At 45.9% G+C, this 17,069-nt stretch overlaps 6 protein-coding genes across 6 annotated transcripts; 4 read left to right on the plus strand and 2 right to left on the minus strand.

The window, feature by feature from the left end:
• Positions 1-366: 366 nt before the first annotated feature.
• aspf8 (ribosomal protein P2) lies at positions 367-749 on the plus strand (the record flags this gene model as incomplete). The annotated part of the gene is made up of 2 exons (XM_057202858.1): positions 367-525; positions 582-749. The coding sequence occupies 2 exons, from the start codon at positions 367-369 to the stop codon at positions 747-749; spliced, it is 327 nt and encodes a 108-aa protein (XP_057066931.1).
• Positions 750-1,435: 686 nt separating this feature from the next.
• On the plus strand, positions 1,436-2,436 carry N7495_000189 (40S ribosomal protein uS19; the record flags this gene model as incomplete). The annotated part of the gene is made up of 5 exons (XM_057202859.1): positions 1,436-1,453; positions 1,517-1,535; positions 1,753-1,810; positions 2,013-2,309; positions 2,367-2,436. The coding sequence occupies 5 exons, from the start codon at positions 1,436-1,438 to the stop codon at positions 2,434-2,436; spliced, it is 462 nt and encodes a 153-aa protein (XP_057066932.1).
• A 2,219-nt stretch (positions 2,437-4,655) lies between these two features.
• N7495_000190 (acyl--CoA ligase) lies at positions 4,656-6,477 on the plus strand (the record flags this gene model as incomplete). The annotated part of the gene is made up of 3 exons (XM_057202860.1): positions 4,656-4,759; positions 4,861-5,450; positions 5,525-6,477. 3 exons carry the CDS (start codon positions 4,656-4,658, stop codon positions 6,475-6,477), a joined length of 1,647 nt encoding a protein of 548 aa, XP_057066933.1.
• A 49-nt stretch (positions 6,478-6,526) lies between these two features.
• Positions 6,527-7,391, minus strand: N7495_000191 (uncharacterized protein; the record flags this gene model as incomplete). Its single annotated transcript, XM_057202861.1, has 2 exons — positions 6,527-7,086; positions 7,142-7,391. 2 exons carry the CDS (start codon positions 7,389-7,391, stop codon positions 6,527-6,529), a joined length of 810 nt encoding a protein of 269 aa, XP_057066934.1.
• Positions 7,392-9,191: 1,800 nt separating this feature from the next.
• Positions 9,192-10,019, minus strand: N7495_000192 (uncharacterized protein; the record flags this gene model as incomplete). The annotated part of the gene is made up of 1 exon (XM_057202862.1): positions 9,192-10,019. The coding sequence occupies one exon, from the start codon at positions 10,017-10,019 to the stop codon at positions 9,192-9,194; it is 828 nt and encodes a 275-aa protein (XP_057066935.1).
• Positions 10,020-13,651: 3,632 nt separating this feature from the next.
• N7495_000193 (uncharacterized protein) lies at positions 13,652-16,999 on the plus strand (the record flags this gene model as incomplete). Its single annotated transcript, XM_057202863.1, has 1 exon — positions 13,652-16,999. One exon carries the CDS (start codon positions 13,652-13,654, stop codon positions 16,997-16,999), a length of 3,348 nt encoding a protein of 1,115 aa, XP_057066936.1.
• Between the last annotated feature and the right edge of the window lie 70 nt (positions 17,000-17,069).

Raw genomic sequence — 17,069 nt, forward strand, 5'->3', positions numbered from 1 at the left:
AAGGTAGCAAGAAAGTTGTCAACATCACCGGTGGAGACAACCTGAACAGCTAAATGGCACGTGATCTTTATGCGCCACACTTCGCTTAGTTTTTTCTGCCGGGCGGTGTCACAGCCACATGCTGCCGCCAACGCACTTTTTCCCACGATTTCGGCTAGAGACTGATCTTTAACCATCACCCTCCAGAAGTTACAGTCTCCGCCCAAATAGCGGTTAAATCGATTGTTTCTCGGTTCAGAGACTAATAAGTAAGTACAGCGCAAATATTATATTTCTCAGTCCTTTCTACAGCACTGGCGACCACGTCCTCATCATTCGACATCGTTTTCTGACAATTTTTTTTCCCTCGCGAACAGCACATTCAAAATGAAGTACCTCGCTACCTACCTGCTCCTCGCCCTTGCTGGCAACGAGTCTCCCTCCGCTGCCGATATCAAGGCTGTTCTCTCTTCCGTTGGCATTGACGCCGACTCTGAGCGCCTTGACAAGGTCCTCGCTGAGCTCAACGGCAAGAACCTCCAGGAGGTTAGTACCAATCTTTGAGATGAGCCTAACGACATTCGCTAACTCTTTCACTACAGTTGATCGCTGAGGGTTCTTCCAAGCTCGCCTCCGTTCCCTCCGGTGGTGCTGGTGCCGCTGCCCCCGCCGCTGGTGGTGCCGCTACTTCTGACGCCCCCGCCGCTGAGGAGAAGGAGGAGGAGAAGGAGGAGTCCGATGACGACATGGGATTCGGTCTCTTCGACTAAGTGCATCGCTTCTGGAGATCTCAAAAGTGATGAATTGGGGGAACAGAGGTCTGGCTGGCTTAGCCAGTTCGGGAAGCATCTTTGCCGACTGGGTATGCAAATGTACAATCCTCAGGCTGTTTTAATGTGGTCTTGAAGTTTTACTTTTAGGAGTTTGAAAAATCTCCATAGCCAATAAAGATCATTCTGCCCTCCACTATGACTTGTTTGCGTAGGCTGTATAATTGACAAATCTCTTTTCGCAAAAATCATACCAAAGTAGGCGTATTTCACGAATCATGACCGCATTTAATCTACGCAGTGAGTATTGAATCTAGACCTGTAGTTTACGACCCCGAACTTGATATCTGAAGGGCTCCGCTACGGCCCTCAGGTTTGCGAGCGGTAATTAAAAATACATTCAGCGGTACTGGAGAGATACTTGAATACACACCAATCAATGTAATATAACCTAGTACTGGGAAAGTATCAGTCCAATTAGAAACAGTAATTAACTAGGTCAATACTTATGTCCCAATGCGGACTAGTGTATTAGGGTTTTACCTTCGCTTAGGCGAGCCTGCCCACCTCACTCAGATGTGGTACGCTAGCGTTTGCCCAAGCGACACGACAATCTCCGACAACCCTCCTCCTTCGCTTTTCGAGATCCCGTTCGAAAAGCGACTTCACAGGAATCGACCGCAAAAATGGCTGACAGTGAATACGTGAGTTAACCGATCGCACACCCATTTTTAGATCTCCAAAAATGATGCTAACAAGGTGTTTAGAACGCCGAGGAGGCTGCTGGTACGTTTGAACTCGACCTTATTCCCTTTCCCTTTCCCTACCACGAGAAGAATGAATCGACTGTTTTGTTATGGATTATACGACTGTTGGAACGATCGCTTTTATGGAATGTGTACAAATTTCGACATTTGGATTTAAATGAATGGAAAATTGGCGACACACAATGACACACATCACCAACCAAAGACCAGACCGCTGACAAGCCTTCGACCAACAGAGATCAAGAAGAGAAGACAGTTCCGCAAGTTCTCTTACCGCGGCATTGACCTCGAGCAGTACGTGTTACCCGTGAAGCATTCACCCTCTGCAATATTCTCAGCCTACACCTTGCGCCTTGGTCATCAAACGAATGATCGGTCTGGATATAAGCTGTCTGGTCGCCTATCTTTTGATTTTCCAGGGCGTTCGGTTATATGTTGCAGGATATCCATAACAACGAAGATGGCGAACATGTGTCTAACTAGATTTCATTTACAGGCTCTTGGACCTCTCCTCCGAGCAGCTCCGCGATGTTGTCCACGCCCGTGCCCGCAGACGTTTCAACCGCGGTCTTAAGCGCAAGCCCATGGGTCTGATCAAGAAGCTCCGCAAGGCCAAGCAGGAGGCTAAGCCCAACGAGAAGCCAGACCTCGTCAAGACCCACCTGCGTGACATGATCGTTGTCCCCGAGATGATCGGTAGTGTCATCGGTATCTACTCCGGAAAGGAGTTCAACCAGGTCGAGATCAAGCCTGAGATGGTTGGCCACTACCTGGCTGAGTTCTCTATCTCCTAGTACGTTCTGATACCTTCATGAATTCGATGCTTTGAACAGTACTAACAACCTCCCAGCAAGCCCGTCAAGCACGGTCGTCCCGGTATCGGTGCCACCCACTCTTCCCGTTTCATTCCTCTGAAGTAAACGATTTCGAACGATTCCCCCTTGGAGTGGCGTGTGATGAGTGAAATTCATAGTTTATGAAACAAAAATTTATTTTCCAAGGTTTTTTCTACATGTTGCTTCTGTAGAAGCTTTATGGCTCAAAGTAGATGTGCCTAATATCAATTCAATCAATCACGATGCACGATGTCTGGAACTGTACTGAGATTTAGTTTGTGAGTCCTACAAATGATAGATACTCACCGCCCCACGTCGACCACAGAAGGCGTACCAACCTTGCCTGTAATTCTCTCCTTCTCTTCCTAATCTCCGTCATGGAAAAGTTTGAAATCTTTTTGTTGGTTTGCTCGGCACTACTTCAGAAAACTGTCCTAGCAAAGAGTCGGAAGAATCAAATGCAAGTCTGCGTTTAAATCTTTAATGCGACGGTCTTGCTTCCCTATTTCGCTGTTATATATCCTATTTACGTTGAACCAGTTGATAATTGACATATCTTACCTGTTTATTCTCTTCCACCTACTCTTCCACCTACCTACTATTCTAATCTAGCGAGGGACAAATTCCTGGATCTCATGATATCAGCCATTTTTGTGGTCGATTCCTGTTCCATCTATATCCCCGCTAGGATTTCTCGGACAAAGACCAATACTCTATTTGAGTGTCTTGCCCCATTTGTGACGGGTCTGGCGTCACTGATGAATGTCAGCCTATACTATCTTCTCCGCACTGGTACCTTCATGCAGTAGCTTTCTGCCTGCAGTAATCTGTCAATCTTCTCTCGACATATATCAGCCCATATCACTATCTTTCCATGTTGATCGATCATCTTTTGTTACAACCTCAGTCTTCCAAGATTATATTCAACATTCTAAAGAAAGATCAAGAGCTTAATACTTGGTAGTGTGATGTCTTCAAGCTCCCTTTTGACACCAATCAGTTACTAGAGATGCACCTCAGACCAAACCATCTTTGAATGGTTGAGCAGTCAAAATCTGCGGACCAAGTTTTCTAAGCATCAAAGGCTATAAGCTCAAATTTTTTCCGCGTAGCAGAATGTGGACGACACAATATTATGTTTGATGGCCAGAGCTAGGGGCTAGGGGGTAACATTATTGGACGTGGAATGTGCCAGCAACTGTGTCAACGGCTTATATCCCGGATTTGAAGACCACTAAATCTTCGATGATATTCTTACTCGGGTGGAACAAGACCGTCAAGTTGTTTTGCAAATTTTGCCATCCTTTTTACCATAACAAGTCCAACTACACCCAGCACCTAGGAACAATTCGGCATCAGAACCTTGGCCAGGCATCTGCCTCTCATCTATATTTTTCTCTCTTACATAACTACTCTTATTATATATCGCTGCTAATCCGCATCTTTCTGATACTCAACATCTTTACTCAGTTTTAGTTATTCTTTGATATACAAGCATATATTGCTGTTTGAGATGACCCCAAACCCCTATCCATCGGGTTCTAGGCACTACCCATGTGATCCTCTCATATAATGATGAGAATGAGAGGAATACCGACACAGATAATGGGTATCCACAGAAGAAAGCAGAACAGTCTGAGGTTTCATTCTATTATCTAGCTGAACAATGATATAAGCTACATGACCTTCAAATGTTGGAGTTATACGTGTCCTAGCTAACTACGACAACTACCAACACAAACACGTATCACATTGGAACTAGCCCTGTTTAGAAGGCGTTGAACCAGTAGTATTAAAGCAACGGGGTATATGCAGCGTGGTCTGCTCATCTACCTCGGGAAGTTTTTTAACACCGCAACAGACCCGAGTAACACCGCCGCGATCCGTACAATAGGGCGCTAAGGATACTAATCAGGGACTGTATTTACATTCTACCGGCGATGCCGAGGTCGCTTTAAGATTGTATATAGCCTTATAAGAGCTTTTATATCGGATATTACGGAAGGTTGTACGGATTGCCAGTAGATGGGAACCGTGGAAGCCACTTTCGGATATTTGTACAGCTCTAGGCCGAGGCAAGCGCCACTGAAATTCCAAGATTACCGACAAGACGAGCATAAGAACATTGGGCCATAAGATAATTAATTCAGCAATATCCTTTCTTCTCTTTCCCATAATTCATTTCAATCATTTGTTCTTCACGGACAGGCTTATTATAACTTCTCCGATATACAACTCATTTGATAATCAAATACCCGGATTTGCAATTCCAGCTAATACTGTTGGCTTATTTCCCCGCAAAAATGCCCGTCTCTTCGAACTATCCCGACATTGACATTCCCAACGTCGGCCTTTGGGATTTTTTGTTTGAAAGGAAAGACCGGCCTTTTCCCGATGATAAGAGTAGGTTTTGGTTTTTCCCTCGGCTCTGAAATTAATATATTGAGGCTCACACTATATAGTTCTCTATCAAGATGCCGACACTAAGCGATACTACAACTATAAAAGTTTGAAAGATTCATCAGTAGAATTTGGAAAGGGTCTCAAGGCAATCTTTAACTGGCGCAAGAAGGAAGTCCTAGCCATATTCTCACCCAATAGCATTGATACGCCCGCAATCACTTGGGGTACCCTTTGGGCTGGCGGCATCATCTCTCCAGCAAATCCAGCCTACACAGTCAATGAGCTTGCTTTCCAGTTGAAGAATTCAGGTTCAAAGGCTATTGTGACACATGCCTCGGTATTGTCCATTGCTGTGCAGGCAGCAAAGAAAGTTGGCATCCCGGAGGACCACATCATCCTTCTGGGCGACCAGCGCGACCCGAAAGCTCGCTATAGGCACTTTACCTCTATTCGGAACATATCACGCAGCTCTCGGTACCAGAAGCAGAAAGTCAAGCCCGATTCAGATTTGGCCTTTTTGGTTTACTCCTCTGGGACTACTGGTGTGCCTAAGGGCGTGATGCTATCGCATAAGAATATCATTGCCAACGTCTTGCAATTTGCCAGTGCTGAAGGCAGACATTTGACCTGGAATGGAGGCTTTGAGGGAAAGGGTGATTGTGTATTGGCATTCCTCCCATTTTATCATATCTACGGTATGAGTTTTCTTGGGAAATATGTATATCAAAATTTGAAGGAATCTTGGAACTGACTTTTTATCTCTACCTAGGATTGACTTGCCTCGTTACAACGGCATTTTATCAAGGATGGCATCTTGTCGTGATGGCGAAGTTCGAGATTGAGAAATGGTGCGCACATGTACAAAACTATCATGTCACATTTAGCTATATCGTGCCTCCAGTCGCTCTACAGCTGAGCAAGCACCCTGTAGTCGATAAGTACGACCTATCAAGTTTACGCATGATGAACTGCGGTGCAGCACCCCTTACACAAGAGCTAGTGGAGGCCGTATACTCTCGCATCAAAGTCGGCATCAAGCAGGCCTATGGGCTTAGTGAGACCAGTCCCACCACGCACTCACAGCAGTGGGAGGATTGGCGTGACTACATTGGCTCAGTTGGCCAGTTACTCTCGAACCAGGAGGCCAAGTTCATGACCTCGCCTGAGGATGAGTCTGCGCCTGAAGAAGTTGAAGTAGGAGATGTTGGGGAGCTCTACGTTCGCGGCCCTAACGTCTTCCTGGGCTATCACCAGAATCCGACAGCGACTAGGGACTGTCTATCAGAGGATGGCTGGTTCCGCACTGGCGATGTTGGCTACTTAGATCCCAAGGGCAATTTCTTCATTACAGATCGTGTGAAGGAGCTTATCAAATACAAGGGATTCCAGGTGCCCCCGGCTGAGCTGGAAGGAATCCTAGTGGATAACGACGCAATTGACGATGTGGCTGTCATTGGTATCGAGAGCGAGGCACACGGATCCGAAGTACCATTGGCATGTGTTGTTCGCAGTGCTGCGAGTAAATCATCTGGCATTAGTGAAAAGGAGGAAGCGGCCAATATCGTCAAGTGGATAGACAGCAAAGTTGCCCATCACAAGCGTATGCGTGGTGGTGTATATTTCGTGCCAGAGATTCCCAAGACACCAAGCGGGAAGATCTTGCGCCGGATTCTCAAGCAGAAGTTGAAAGAAGGGTCCAAGGCGTTTAAAGCAAAGTTATAGGTTCATTAGTTTCAACCGGAAATAAATTAATGTTTCACCTAGTATCTCTTCAAGGGAAGAATTTCTTGATTATACCATCAACATCCTCGCCCTCAACAGCATCAATCTTCTCCCTAGCAACCCTCTCAACTGCCTGCTCGACAGGCTCATCCCCGTTAAGAAGATCAATCCACCCCTCAGTATCAGCACGAGCAAGCAACTGATCCGCAACAATAGCCACATCCTCCCTAGAAACACTTCCGCGAGACTTAGCAGTTTTACCAAGCTCGACCTTGCGCGTAGCAGGCTCATCAGTCAGCACACCAGGACGCAAGTTGATAGCCTGGAAAGGCGATCCATTCAGCTTGCGCTTCGCCGCCAACGCAGTCATGTACTCGTCGGCCTCGAGCTTAGCCTGGCAGTAAGTGGGGAGCACTTCAGTGGCTACCTTGACTGAACTAGCCCATTCTTCATCCGACCACCAGCTGGGCTTGTTACGGCGGCTTCCGTGGTGGGAAACCATCAGGAATTTGGATACGCTCGGCGTAGCGAACGAGGCTGTCAGGAAGTATTTGGCAGCTTCCTCGTCGATTGCTTTTGTGCGAGCTGGCCCACCTTTACCTCCGGCACCTTTGTAAAGTTAGTATATGATTGCTCTCTTAGTGAAAGTGGGGGAATGACGTACCAGCAGACCAAACTACATAATTCGGTGAAACAGCGTCAATGATCTTTTTAGCATCAGAAGTGCTTTTCACATCATCCAGACTTGAGATGAGAACGTTCAATTTGCCCTTGCGACCTTTGCCTAGCTCTAAGATCTCGCTTTCATGGTCGGGGTTTCTCACGACGCTGGTGACGGTCCAGGCGCGATTGAGGAGGAGGGGTGTTAGGTAGAGGGCAACTTTGCCGTGGCCTCCGAGAAGAAGAACTTGCATTTTGATTCGATGATTTTGAAGTTGTTTCGATGTTATTGTTCAGTGTTGAGAAAATTGGAAATTGCGGGGAGCTGAAGCCATTTATGGCGCCATGCCTGAACCCACTTTTGACTGGAGCTTCGATTTATAATCGGATGCATCGGACGTCACTTAAGATACCTGGACAAGGGAATTCTAGTTTACAGGGCAAAGGACTATTAGCCCCCCTCCTTTACAAAAGCGGTCAGGTTTTATACACCGCTTTCTTAATAAAAGATATAAATTGTATCATTAGAGTTTACGTCATTCGCCACCTAATACAGTTTAATACACAGCATCCCCTGTTCAACCATGGCTCAACTTGATATATTCTCAACTCTACACACATATACATACACTATTACTCTCTATACGATGCCTCCAATCAGATCAACCACTCCTAAGCTTCATCAGAAGGAGCTCTCTCGCGATGAACGTCTTAAAATCCTTGCTTTTCGTGAAGCAAGAGTATCTCCTATATAATGGAGAAGATTGGGTGTTCGCGTAGCCAGGTTCGTTATACCTGTAAACATCAACGCGTTACACCTCAGAAGAAATATCGTACAGGAGGTCCTACAAAGCTCTCTGATGAAGAGATAAATGATGTTATTGAGTGGATTAGATCAAGCTTCCATAACCGAATAAAAAGCTATGATCTAATCTGTCACCAACTTTGTCTTCCTATTTGTGGTGAAACTCTTCGAAATTACCTTAAAGAACGTGGAATGACCTCTCATCCGACTGTTGAAGAGCCACCACTTGATAATCCTGAATGCCGAGCGAAACGTCTCCGATGGGCTGAAGCTCGTAAGTATGAGACAGCAGATGAGTGTTTTGTCCGATCTGGCTAGCATCAGCGTCCTTGGATTTTACGTTTTAATGATGAGATGTATCATGAGACTGCTATTCTACAACAGCCTTCGCAATGAAAAAGTTATATGTTATGGGGATCTAATTATACTGATCACCCTCCATACTCTCCTGATTTAAATCCTGTGGAGAATTTATGGTCATATATTAAGGATTGGATGTCTGCAGAATTTGAATTAGAAGATATTGAGCTTTCGAGATTACCAACCCATATCAGAGAAGCATGGGTATTGGAAAGCTATCCAATCTATGCCTAAGAGAGTAAAGGACCGACTAGGTGGTAATAAATGTATTTAAAACAGGATATTACATGCCGATGTTCCATACTATATAATAGTGCGGGCAGAATAATATTTTTTTATTAGGCTAATACCTTTGGTAACCCTGTACAATAGAGTATGGGATGATCCTTTCCTTTTTCTTGTAAATGGGTTCAAAACTGTTCCAAAAAATAATAACCTACAGGTAATATCTATATGGACTACTACCTACTAATAATAAATATAGATCTAGGAAGGCAAGAAACCCCGTTCAGAGGAGACCTCTGCCCAGGTGGATTTGAGCACTTTTTGAACAATTCTACCTACAATTACTTAGATTCAAACCCTTCGAACGTTTTGATGACATAGCTTTGAAACTATCGGCTTGGAAGCGACTAATCATGCCAAAAAGGAAACATTCATAAAAATCCCTGTATAGTATCGTCATTTACATCAGATCATTACTCTATACGGGTTGATCACCTCAGTGGCCCCATTTCAACCTTGGAATAATACATACAAACCTGAAGTCTCGGCACCGCTCAGAGTATTTAGTACCTAGGGTATGAGATCACCGGAGAGCTGTGACTACCCGTCATACCACCTGGGCAGCTGCAATGTAGTGTGGAGATCAGGGTGATGGCATAGGTACTCACACCCAGATCACCTTTTTCACGTCAAAATCGGTCTTAGTGTCTTTCCAAGGAAGCACATAGCCCCTCTGGTTACTCAGAACCCGTATGCCCCTTTCCTTGAACTCGGTTGTATAGTGTGTATGGCCAAACACCCACACTTTAACTCCATCCCATTTCTCAGATAAGATATCCGTTCCAAATGCAACAGACCAAGGACTTTGGGCATGTTGGGGACTTGAAGTTCCGTGGAGAGATGGCGCATGATGCGTCACAACGACAATAGAGGGTAGATCTCTCTTAGTATTTTTATTCTCCTGATGAATTGCTTCCACTTCATGTCTTAGCCACGTTAGATCGGACTGGTGAGCACTATTATGCTGATCAACTGTCCAGTCCTCGATTTTCTTGAAATCTTGTACTTTGGATTGGACAATTTCTCCTACGTTCGGTGGAATGTCAGACCACAGCGTACAGCCGAGAATAATCACACGGGTATCTGGAATATTGTATCGTCGTTGATGAAGCAAAAGTAATCGACCATTAAGACATGGTTCTTGCTCTAGTTGTCGTGCTTTCTCAAGTCCCGATTCAAAGTTTTCATTGTAGAACTCATGATTCCCGAGCACGAGGAATACCTTCTGGAAGTTATTGGTCCGTTTTTCGAGGAAACCAAGATATCCACTATAGTCATGTAAACTGCCAATATCACCAGCTAAAATGAGGTATTTGGATGAGACAGGCACTTCAAATGAGGCATATTGCTGATTTATTTCGAGATGAAGATCTGAGAGAGTCTGGAGTGATACGGAATGTCCCTTGAAAGAAGATGGAATAAGTTGGGACATTCTGTTTTCTGGAAGGAATTTGGAGGTCGTTGAATCAATTGAAAGTGCCGTTAAGAATAGTGTGATGTGGATATCCAGTGGGTGGAATTCAGATATGGATTTATTTCTTTCATAGGGGAATGAATTCACGTGACATTTATTCTCTAGTAGGCGAGGATTCTACATATAAATTATTCTGCCATGCCCTACTACTATCAAGTCTATTCAAAGCTAATAGATGACCATTCATGAATCATAGACTTCAAAGTATGATTTTATCCGCCGAGACTATTGCAATAGAACTGTGTCATCGCTGCTTTGGTCTCTCCGCTGTGTCGGAGTGAGTCGTGTTCGATCTATCATCTATCGTCATACAGTTATTAAAGGATGGCAATTCTTCATCTCGAGGTCCATGCCAAATGCTGCTGGCTACACAGGTGATAGTCAGAAAGGACAGATGAGCGATCGAAGCATTTCATAATCCTTAACCGAGGCCGAGTCAAATCCTGGTAGAATTTCGGCCGGGACTCGCCAACTTCGAACTTTTTGAACTTGTAACTTCCTCAAACTTGGGAATCTCCTGTCTGAGAACTCGTTTAAACGACTCCAGTTGTGGTTTCAGCTCTTGACCATCTGCAACTAAGATGACCAACTAATTCGGAATTCACTGGTGGAGTCACAACAATCCACGGTTTAAACCTTAATAACTCACCGATTCTACTCAGGAACTGTTTACCCAGTTTAACTTTACTTCAAACATATACAAACCTCCTGAAGTACTAGTCCTAGGACATGAAAACCCTAATTGTACATATGTATGGGAACATATGTATGGGAAATTAATATTATAACAGTCAGCCTCATATAGACGCAGGGAGAATCGCTATATGTTTTAAAGTGTGAACTTTGACCTATTCAAACGTCTATCCATTTTTGAAAGTTTTAAATCCAGATATCCACGTCCAAGCTTGGTACTTTGTCCATACTCAATGTGCTCTAGATCCATGTCTGTAACGCCATCCATAGATGCCCAGGGATCTTGAAGGTTTCTTGGGTATCAGAAAATATACCGATGTGGAGAGGCAGCCTTGCAAATTTATGCAAATTTTAGAATCAAAGTTCTAGAATCCCAAGACGGCTGAGGACTCCACAAGCCAACTATTTACCAGATCGAGCAAGCATCCCTCCGAAATAATCCCCATACACTTCAACCTTCGATTTGAAAGGAGCTAGCAGTGAAACTGGATGACCTTGCCGCTAAAAAATTAGCCTTAGGCTGCAACCGAATCTGACACCGTACTTTCGAGACACGCGGTGAAATTAGGGATCTTTCACATAGCCCCATCGATTGCCTCTTTAATCTTTAATTTCTTTCAAATGTTAGATGTGTTTCGTACGCCCAATACCGAGTAGATCGAGCAGGATTATAGATTAAGGGCCCTGAACCGTCGATTCATGCGGAGTAGAATCGGTGACCGAATCCAAATATAGATACGGAGTACATGGTTTCAAATTTTATGCTAGACAGTGAGAAAAGTAGAAGCGAGTACATTCAACCTTGGAAGCACCTCCAGGGCTGTGGGCACTTTGGATCTTTGGAAGTTGGGGTAAATATCGGAAATTTGCCATGGGTTATTATTATGTAGTGATTAGCTACGGACGGGTATGATAGAGGCGGCTTCCGGAGGACCGCCCCAGTGGATCACGTGGTACTCCACCGAATAGTTCAGGGTTGTTGTGAAGGTTGAGGTTCAAGATCAACTGCCAGAAATATCCAAAACATCTGAAGTTATGATAAAAAATTTAGATAAATGAGAAGACCAGAATGAACAGGCCTCTACATCTATTCTTATTTACTCTTAATTCTAACCTCTGATCGCGAACTTGAGAATAAAATTTAATCTCACTAAATACCGTGCTAAGTCCAGAATAGGACTAGTCAGGGGCACTATTTTAACTCCAACCAATCATAAGCGCCGGGGAAGTCAGGGTTATATCACATCTTCAATTGTGCGTGGCGTTATCGGAGTACTTCCTACTCTGTACTAAGTGCCAGTAAACATCATGAGGTTGACTGAAATATGAGGAACTAGTTTACGAACTCTCCATGTGGATACAGTAATCACAAAAATTTCAAAGTCCCACTTGGATGACTATAACTTTAGTTTTTATGACTTTCTTCGGCCCACACATACCTCCAGTCGAAGGAAGTCCTTGGCTAAATGTCTTTTAGCGAAAATCTTGCCCCGTTTTTGGATCCAGCAACGGCTGTCAAGAAACCTATAGAAGCCCGTTGGAAAGTAAAATCAATAGTTTTTTTTTTTTTCATCCTGTTTTGTGTTCTTTTCACAAGCACAGACCGACTCATGATATCATAATTCCACTTGTAAATGAAGTTGACTCGTAAAAGAAGAAAACCCTGAAGAAAGGATTCTCGCAGCGGGTCAGAACAATCAAAGCTCTGATTTATAGGCGGGTAATGGTGTGAGATCGATGGCCATCATTGATCCATGGATATAGATGTAAGCCAGTCCTGTATCCTCCGTACCTCCGCTGCATGACGCAGGAGGCCATGCATGATCGGGGATATAATTAAAGATTGGTTAATTTTAAGCAGGACCAGTTGACGAATACAGCATACAGTATTGTTAAGAAGCGGAGTAGTAGAAAAATATCTAACTCCTTGCATATACCACTGCCGACATGACAATTGCCGCTATAATTTTAGGGTTAAGTGAATTTATCTAAGGAGAAAAAGGTACAATAGGAAAAAAAACCCCCAAAGGATGCCGAGTCCAGGCCCATGGGATAATTTGGAACGAATTAGCGTGGTTTCAAAAGTAGAAGTTTGTCCTATTCGGTATCATCAATACATTCGTGTAGAAGAACAACCTAATCTACTGGCGCTCAGCCCCAGGTTCCACCAGAATATATGAGATGTGATAGTTTACATACAGTATCTGCAAGGGACCCTGTCAGTATAGAGTCAAATGATTTGAAATTACCGTATTGTGCGAACAGACAATTCAGCGTCAATTCTATCATAAGAGGAGACGAAGAAGACAGTTCTCCGTTCAAGGTAAATAAGATATATAATAAAAGAAATTTAAAATAGAAAAAGAGAGAAAATAGAAAAATAGAAAAGTACAAAAGTAGAAAAATACAGTGATCGACTACTAAAGGCCGGATCCAGATCCCTATTTTTCTTCTGTTTTTCTAGCCCCGTACTCGTCTAGTGCCATCCTTAGCTTAATTTCCAAATGACATGTCCTTTTTTCCACTTCCCCCCATTCCACCGCTTCTTCCTTCATTCTTCGTTCTTCTATTACACTCCTCCCCCCCCCTGCAGTACCTCTATCTTTCCTTCCCTATCGATTACTCCTTTGGTACACTCTCTTCATTCCTCGCCAAGAACTTCCGGTTTATTTACATTCCTCCATCACTAAGGACCTTGTGTTTTTATTTTCTCTTAGTGTTGGACGGTCATGCTGCTCTTTTCTTTTTAGCACTGTCAAAGTAAGTGGGAACGGTACGTTGATGTATCTCAGACACTGATAGATTCCACAGTCACTCATCTCATTCCTTTGATTGAAAGGGATTTGGCATTCGTACAATTAGTCCAATCCTTGGATCGCATCCCGTACTTTGACAAAATGGGTCGTTTTCGCAGAAACAAGAAGGTCAAGGATGTCGTGAATGACGGAGAGAAGAATTCCTTCGAGGTAGAACAACAACCAGAAATTACTCTGGATTTGGCCAGCGCCCTCCCCTCGACAGATGATTTCCGCACTAGTCTACTGATGCCGAAGCTCTCGGCTAGATTCAGTATGCTAAGAGAGCAGGATGACCCGGAATCTAAGCTCGGAAAGGCCAGCGACGACAGTGTCTTATTTCCGAAGCGCGCCTCACGATTGAACCTCTTCGGTCATAATCCCAACATATTGACTGATATCGATGAGGTTTCCTCCATTGACGGACGAGTCAATTCTTTTATTTCCGGCGACGGAGGATATGGAACAGATGACGATCGATCGCAAAACGGGAGCATAATGAGCAGAGCCCGCCGAGCGGAGGGTAACAATCTGTTTGGTGGTCGTCAGAAGGTCTATCGCATTCCAACACGATCTCCGGTGGGCTCACCCACAGCAGAAGGTGGCCGAGGAATGGGAAAATTTGTCTACGAGCATGATTTGACGATGTCTGCGTTCCAGCGATTAAGACGTCAGGAAAAGCAAGCCATGGCTGAGTCAGAGGATTTCTCAAGAGAGGATTTCGATGCCAAGTCGACCAGCTCATCGACTAAGCGTACCACCTCTTCCTCGACGGAATCTGGACAGGCACCCGATCGCACTTCGACTGCCGCTACTTCTTTCGATGATACCCCTGCGTCTCAATCACAGGTTCCTAAATCGGCAGAACCCCAAGTCGAGTCTCGCCCACCATCTGCTTTGTCCAATCACCCGAGGAATGGCTCAGTCCGCTCGCGCCGTCTCTATGGCCAAGGCCTGACGCAAACTGCCCATAACCAACAGTCCTCGACTCTGAACCGTTTGGAAAGTCTGAGCCGCCAGCGGTCTGGAACGCTAGAGTTCCCCATGAATCGCGCATACTCTCGCAGTGCCAGTAATTTGCGTGGTCGGCTGCAAAGATTAAACACCGATTCAACTTCCACTTCTACTGGTATATCTCGACCATCTATCAGTCCTCCTAGATCAACAACTTCACTTAGGCAGCAAGGATCAGTGGAAACACTCTCCAAGGAACGTTTGTCCCCCACAACTGCCTCTTTCGCACCCCCTCTGAGCCCACCTTCAAGCGAAGGAGACGAGGCTATGAATTTGTTGACGGCCGCTATGAACCCCGAGGATCATGGAAAGGCTACCGCCATGGGTCTGTTCCACCGACCTGCAACCGGTTTCGATGAGCAGCAGTTCTCGCGCCGCCAACTCCAGATGCACCAGGTTGCTAACCCGCCACCCCTGCGACAATCTTCTCCTCCCCGTCGCCCTCTCCCTCAGGAGCCGGTAACCCGGCCCCGAGGACTCTCCAAGTCTAGCTGTCGCTCTAGAGCCGAGTCCGGATCTTCTAATTACGACAGTGATACGCATAATGGCGTCGATTATTCCATGATTTCCAGTGTGGGAGCTTCTCCATTGCGCCAGGGGACGAAAACATTCTATGCCGATTCAACCGCTAGCGAATCTGGCGACTCTGCTGAGGAACGACGCGGGTTTGATATAGTGTCTCAGGCACCCAATGCGCCAAATTCTACTGACCACCTGGAAACTCTTCCAGAAGTCAGATACTCCGACCTAGGTGATCTCAAGTCTATTGAGGAACTCAAATATATTGAAGAAGACAGTGTTATAATTGACTCCCGGATCACTGACCAGACTGGCTCTATAACTCCCGAGAGACCCGACTCGCCCACTCTGCAGGCATTTGGCTTGGGTTTTAATGGTATAAGGTCTCACCTGCGCTCTGCAAGTGACATGTCAACCATCTATCCCGATCCATCTCCAGTCCCTACCCGAGAGCCACTCTCAACCAAATCCACTACGCACGAAGCCTCCTGCTTGAAGCCGGTAGATCTGTTCGAGCCAACTGTGCAGACAGATGCGCGCCAACCAGAAAGTTCTACCAGGCCATTTTCTGACGTCTCTGATAGCCGTGCAAGTGAAGACTCATCTGAAATAGAAAATCGTCCTGGCTCCTCTATTTCCAATCTCTCATCATGGAAAGAAGATCTGGTTCATCACCATCGACGAGGTGGAAGCACCGAAACACAGCAAGAACGGGAGGAATTCGCCATGGAACTTGCCGAGAGGCGTAGAAAGGTCCAGGAGAAGCTGCGAAGTGTCACAGAGGGCGAGAGCCGCTCAAGCAGCCCTTCTTTTGGACGCCAGACTCCAGATATCCCTGGAGTCAAGACCGGCAACGCTTTTTCCCTCCTGAAGCACAAGTCCAGCAAGCTGGGCGTGATGCAACAGGACCAGAAGAACTCTAGAATGTATGGTTTCAACGGTTCTTCTACTACACTCGTTTCAGAAGATATGTTCCACGGACGTGATGAGGAGCGACCATCCTTTAACGCGAACCGGGGCTCTGGCCCCATGGCCCCATCTGAGCGGTCTTTCCGGTCCCGACTACCTAACATGGGCCGCACCAGCCGCGATGGTTCTCGCGAACGCAGCTCTAGCCGTAGTCGCGGCGCATCAAGAGACCGCTCAGACTCCGATGCATCGGCTCGCTCTAAGAGCCGCTCCAGGTACCGTGATGATCTTCAAACAGTGAAAGAGGATATGATTGCACACGACAAATTTGTTGCCCCCATGCAATTTGACTGTCCATCAACGGAAGGAAGTGATCGTTCCCCCTCCGTTGCCTCCGGTAGATATCGCAGTGCCAGCCGATCAGGCACACCAAGCTTCCAGTACGAGCGGCCTTTCCAGTTCAATCAAGTCTCGCACCCGCCCTCGATCATCGGTGCTCCTCCACGACCATCCCCTGCAACTCCAGCCTACTCGGCCAACGCAACGCCTCCTCTGCAGGAAATGGATCAATCCCTAAACCCCAACTCTTCTGGCGGCAACTCGTCCCAGCGTGGCCCAGGAAGCACTCTACTGCAGAAACGCTCAGTGAACAAGAAAGAAATCTCAGAGCCAACCTTCGTATCATCAACATCCAATGTGCCTACCATTGGCATCGCAGCGCCGGCCGTGCCACCCATGAACCCGCGCCGTCGCCGCGGCACCCAGTCCATCTTTGGCGCCTTGAACCGGGACTCGTCCCGCACTGAGTCTCCAGTCCCAACCATAAAAGATGAGCACAGCGTCTTCCCCGATGATGAGAAGCGTCCCCGTTCGCGTGGCCGTCTTTACAAGACATCTAGTGAGGGTGGAAACCTGATCCGGGCACGTCAGGAGGCATTGGCCGGTCCTGTCCCTCCTGTCCCTCAATATCCCCCACCCACCATCCCCGTGAACGGACACATGTTCTAGTCCATCCACTCACTCTCTCATTTCCTTTATCTTTTTACCTCTACCTATTGTCTTGGTGCCACATATCTTT

Source organism: Penicillium taxi, assembly GCF_028828555.1.
Source record: "Penicillium taxi strain IBT 34144 chromosome Unknown utg000001l_segment0_segment0, whole genome shotgun sequence".
Lineage (NCBI taxonomy): Eukaryota > Fungi > Ascomycota > Eurotiomycetes > Eurotiales > Aspergillaceae > Penicillium > Penicillium taxi.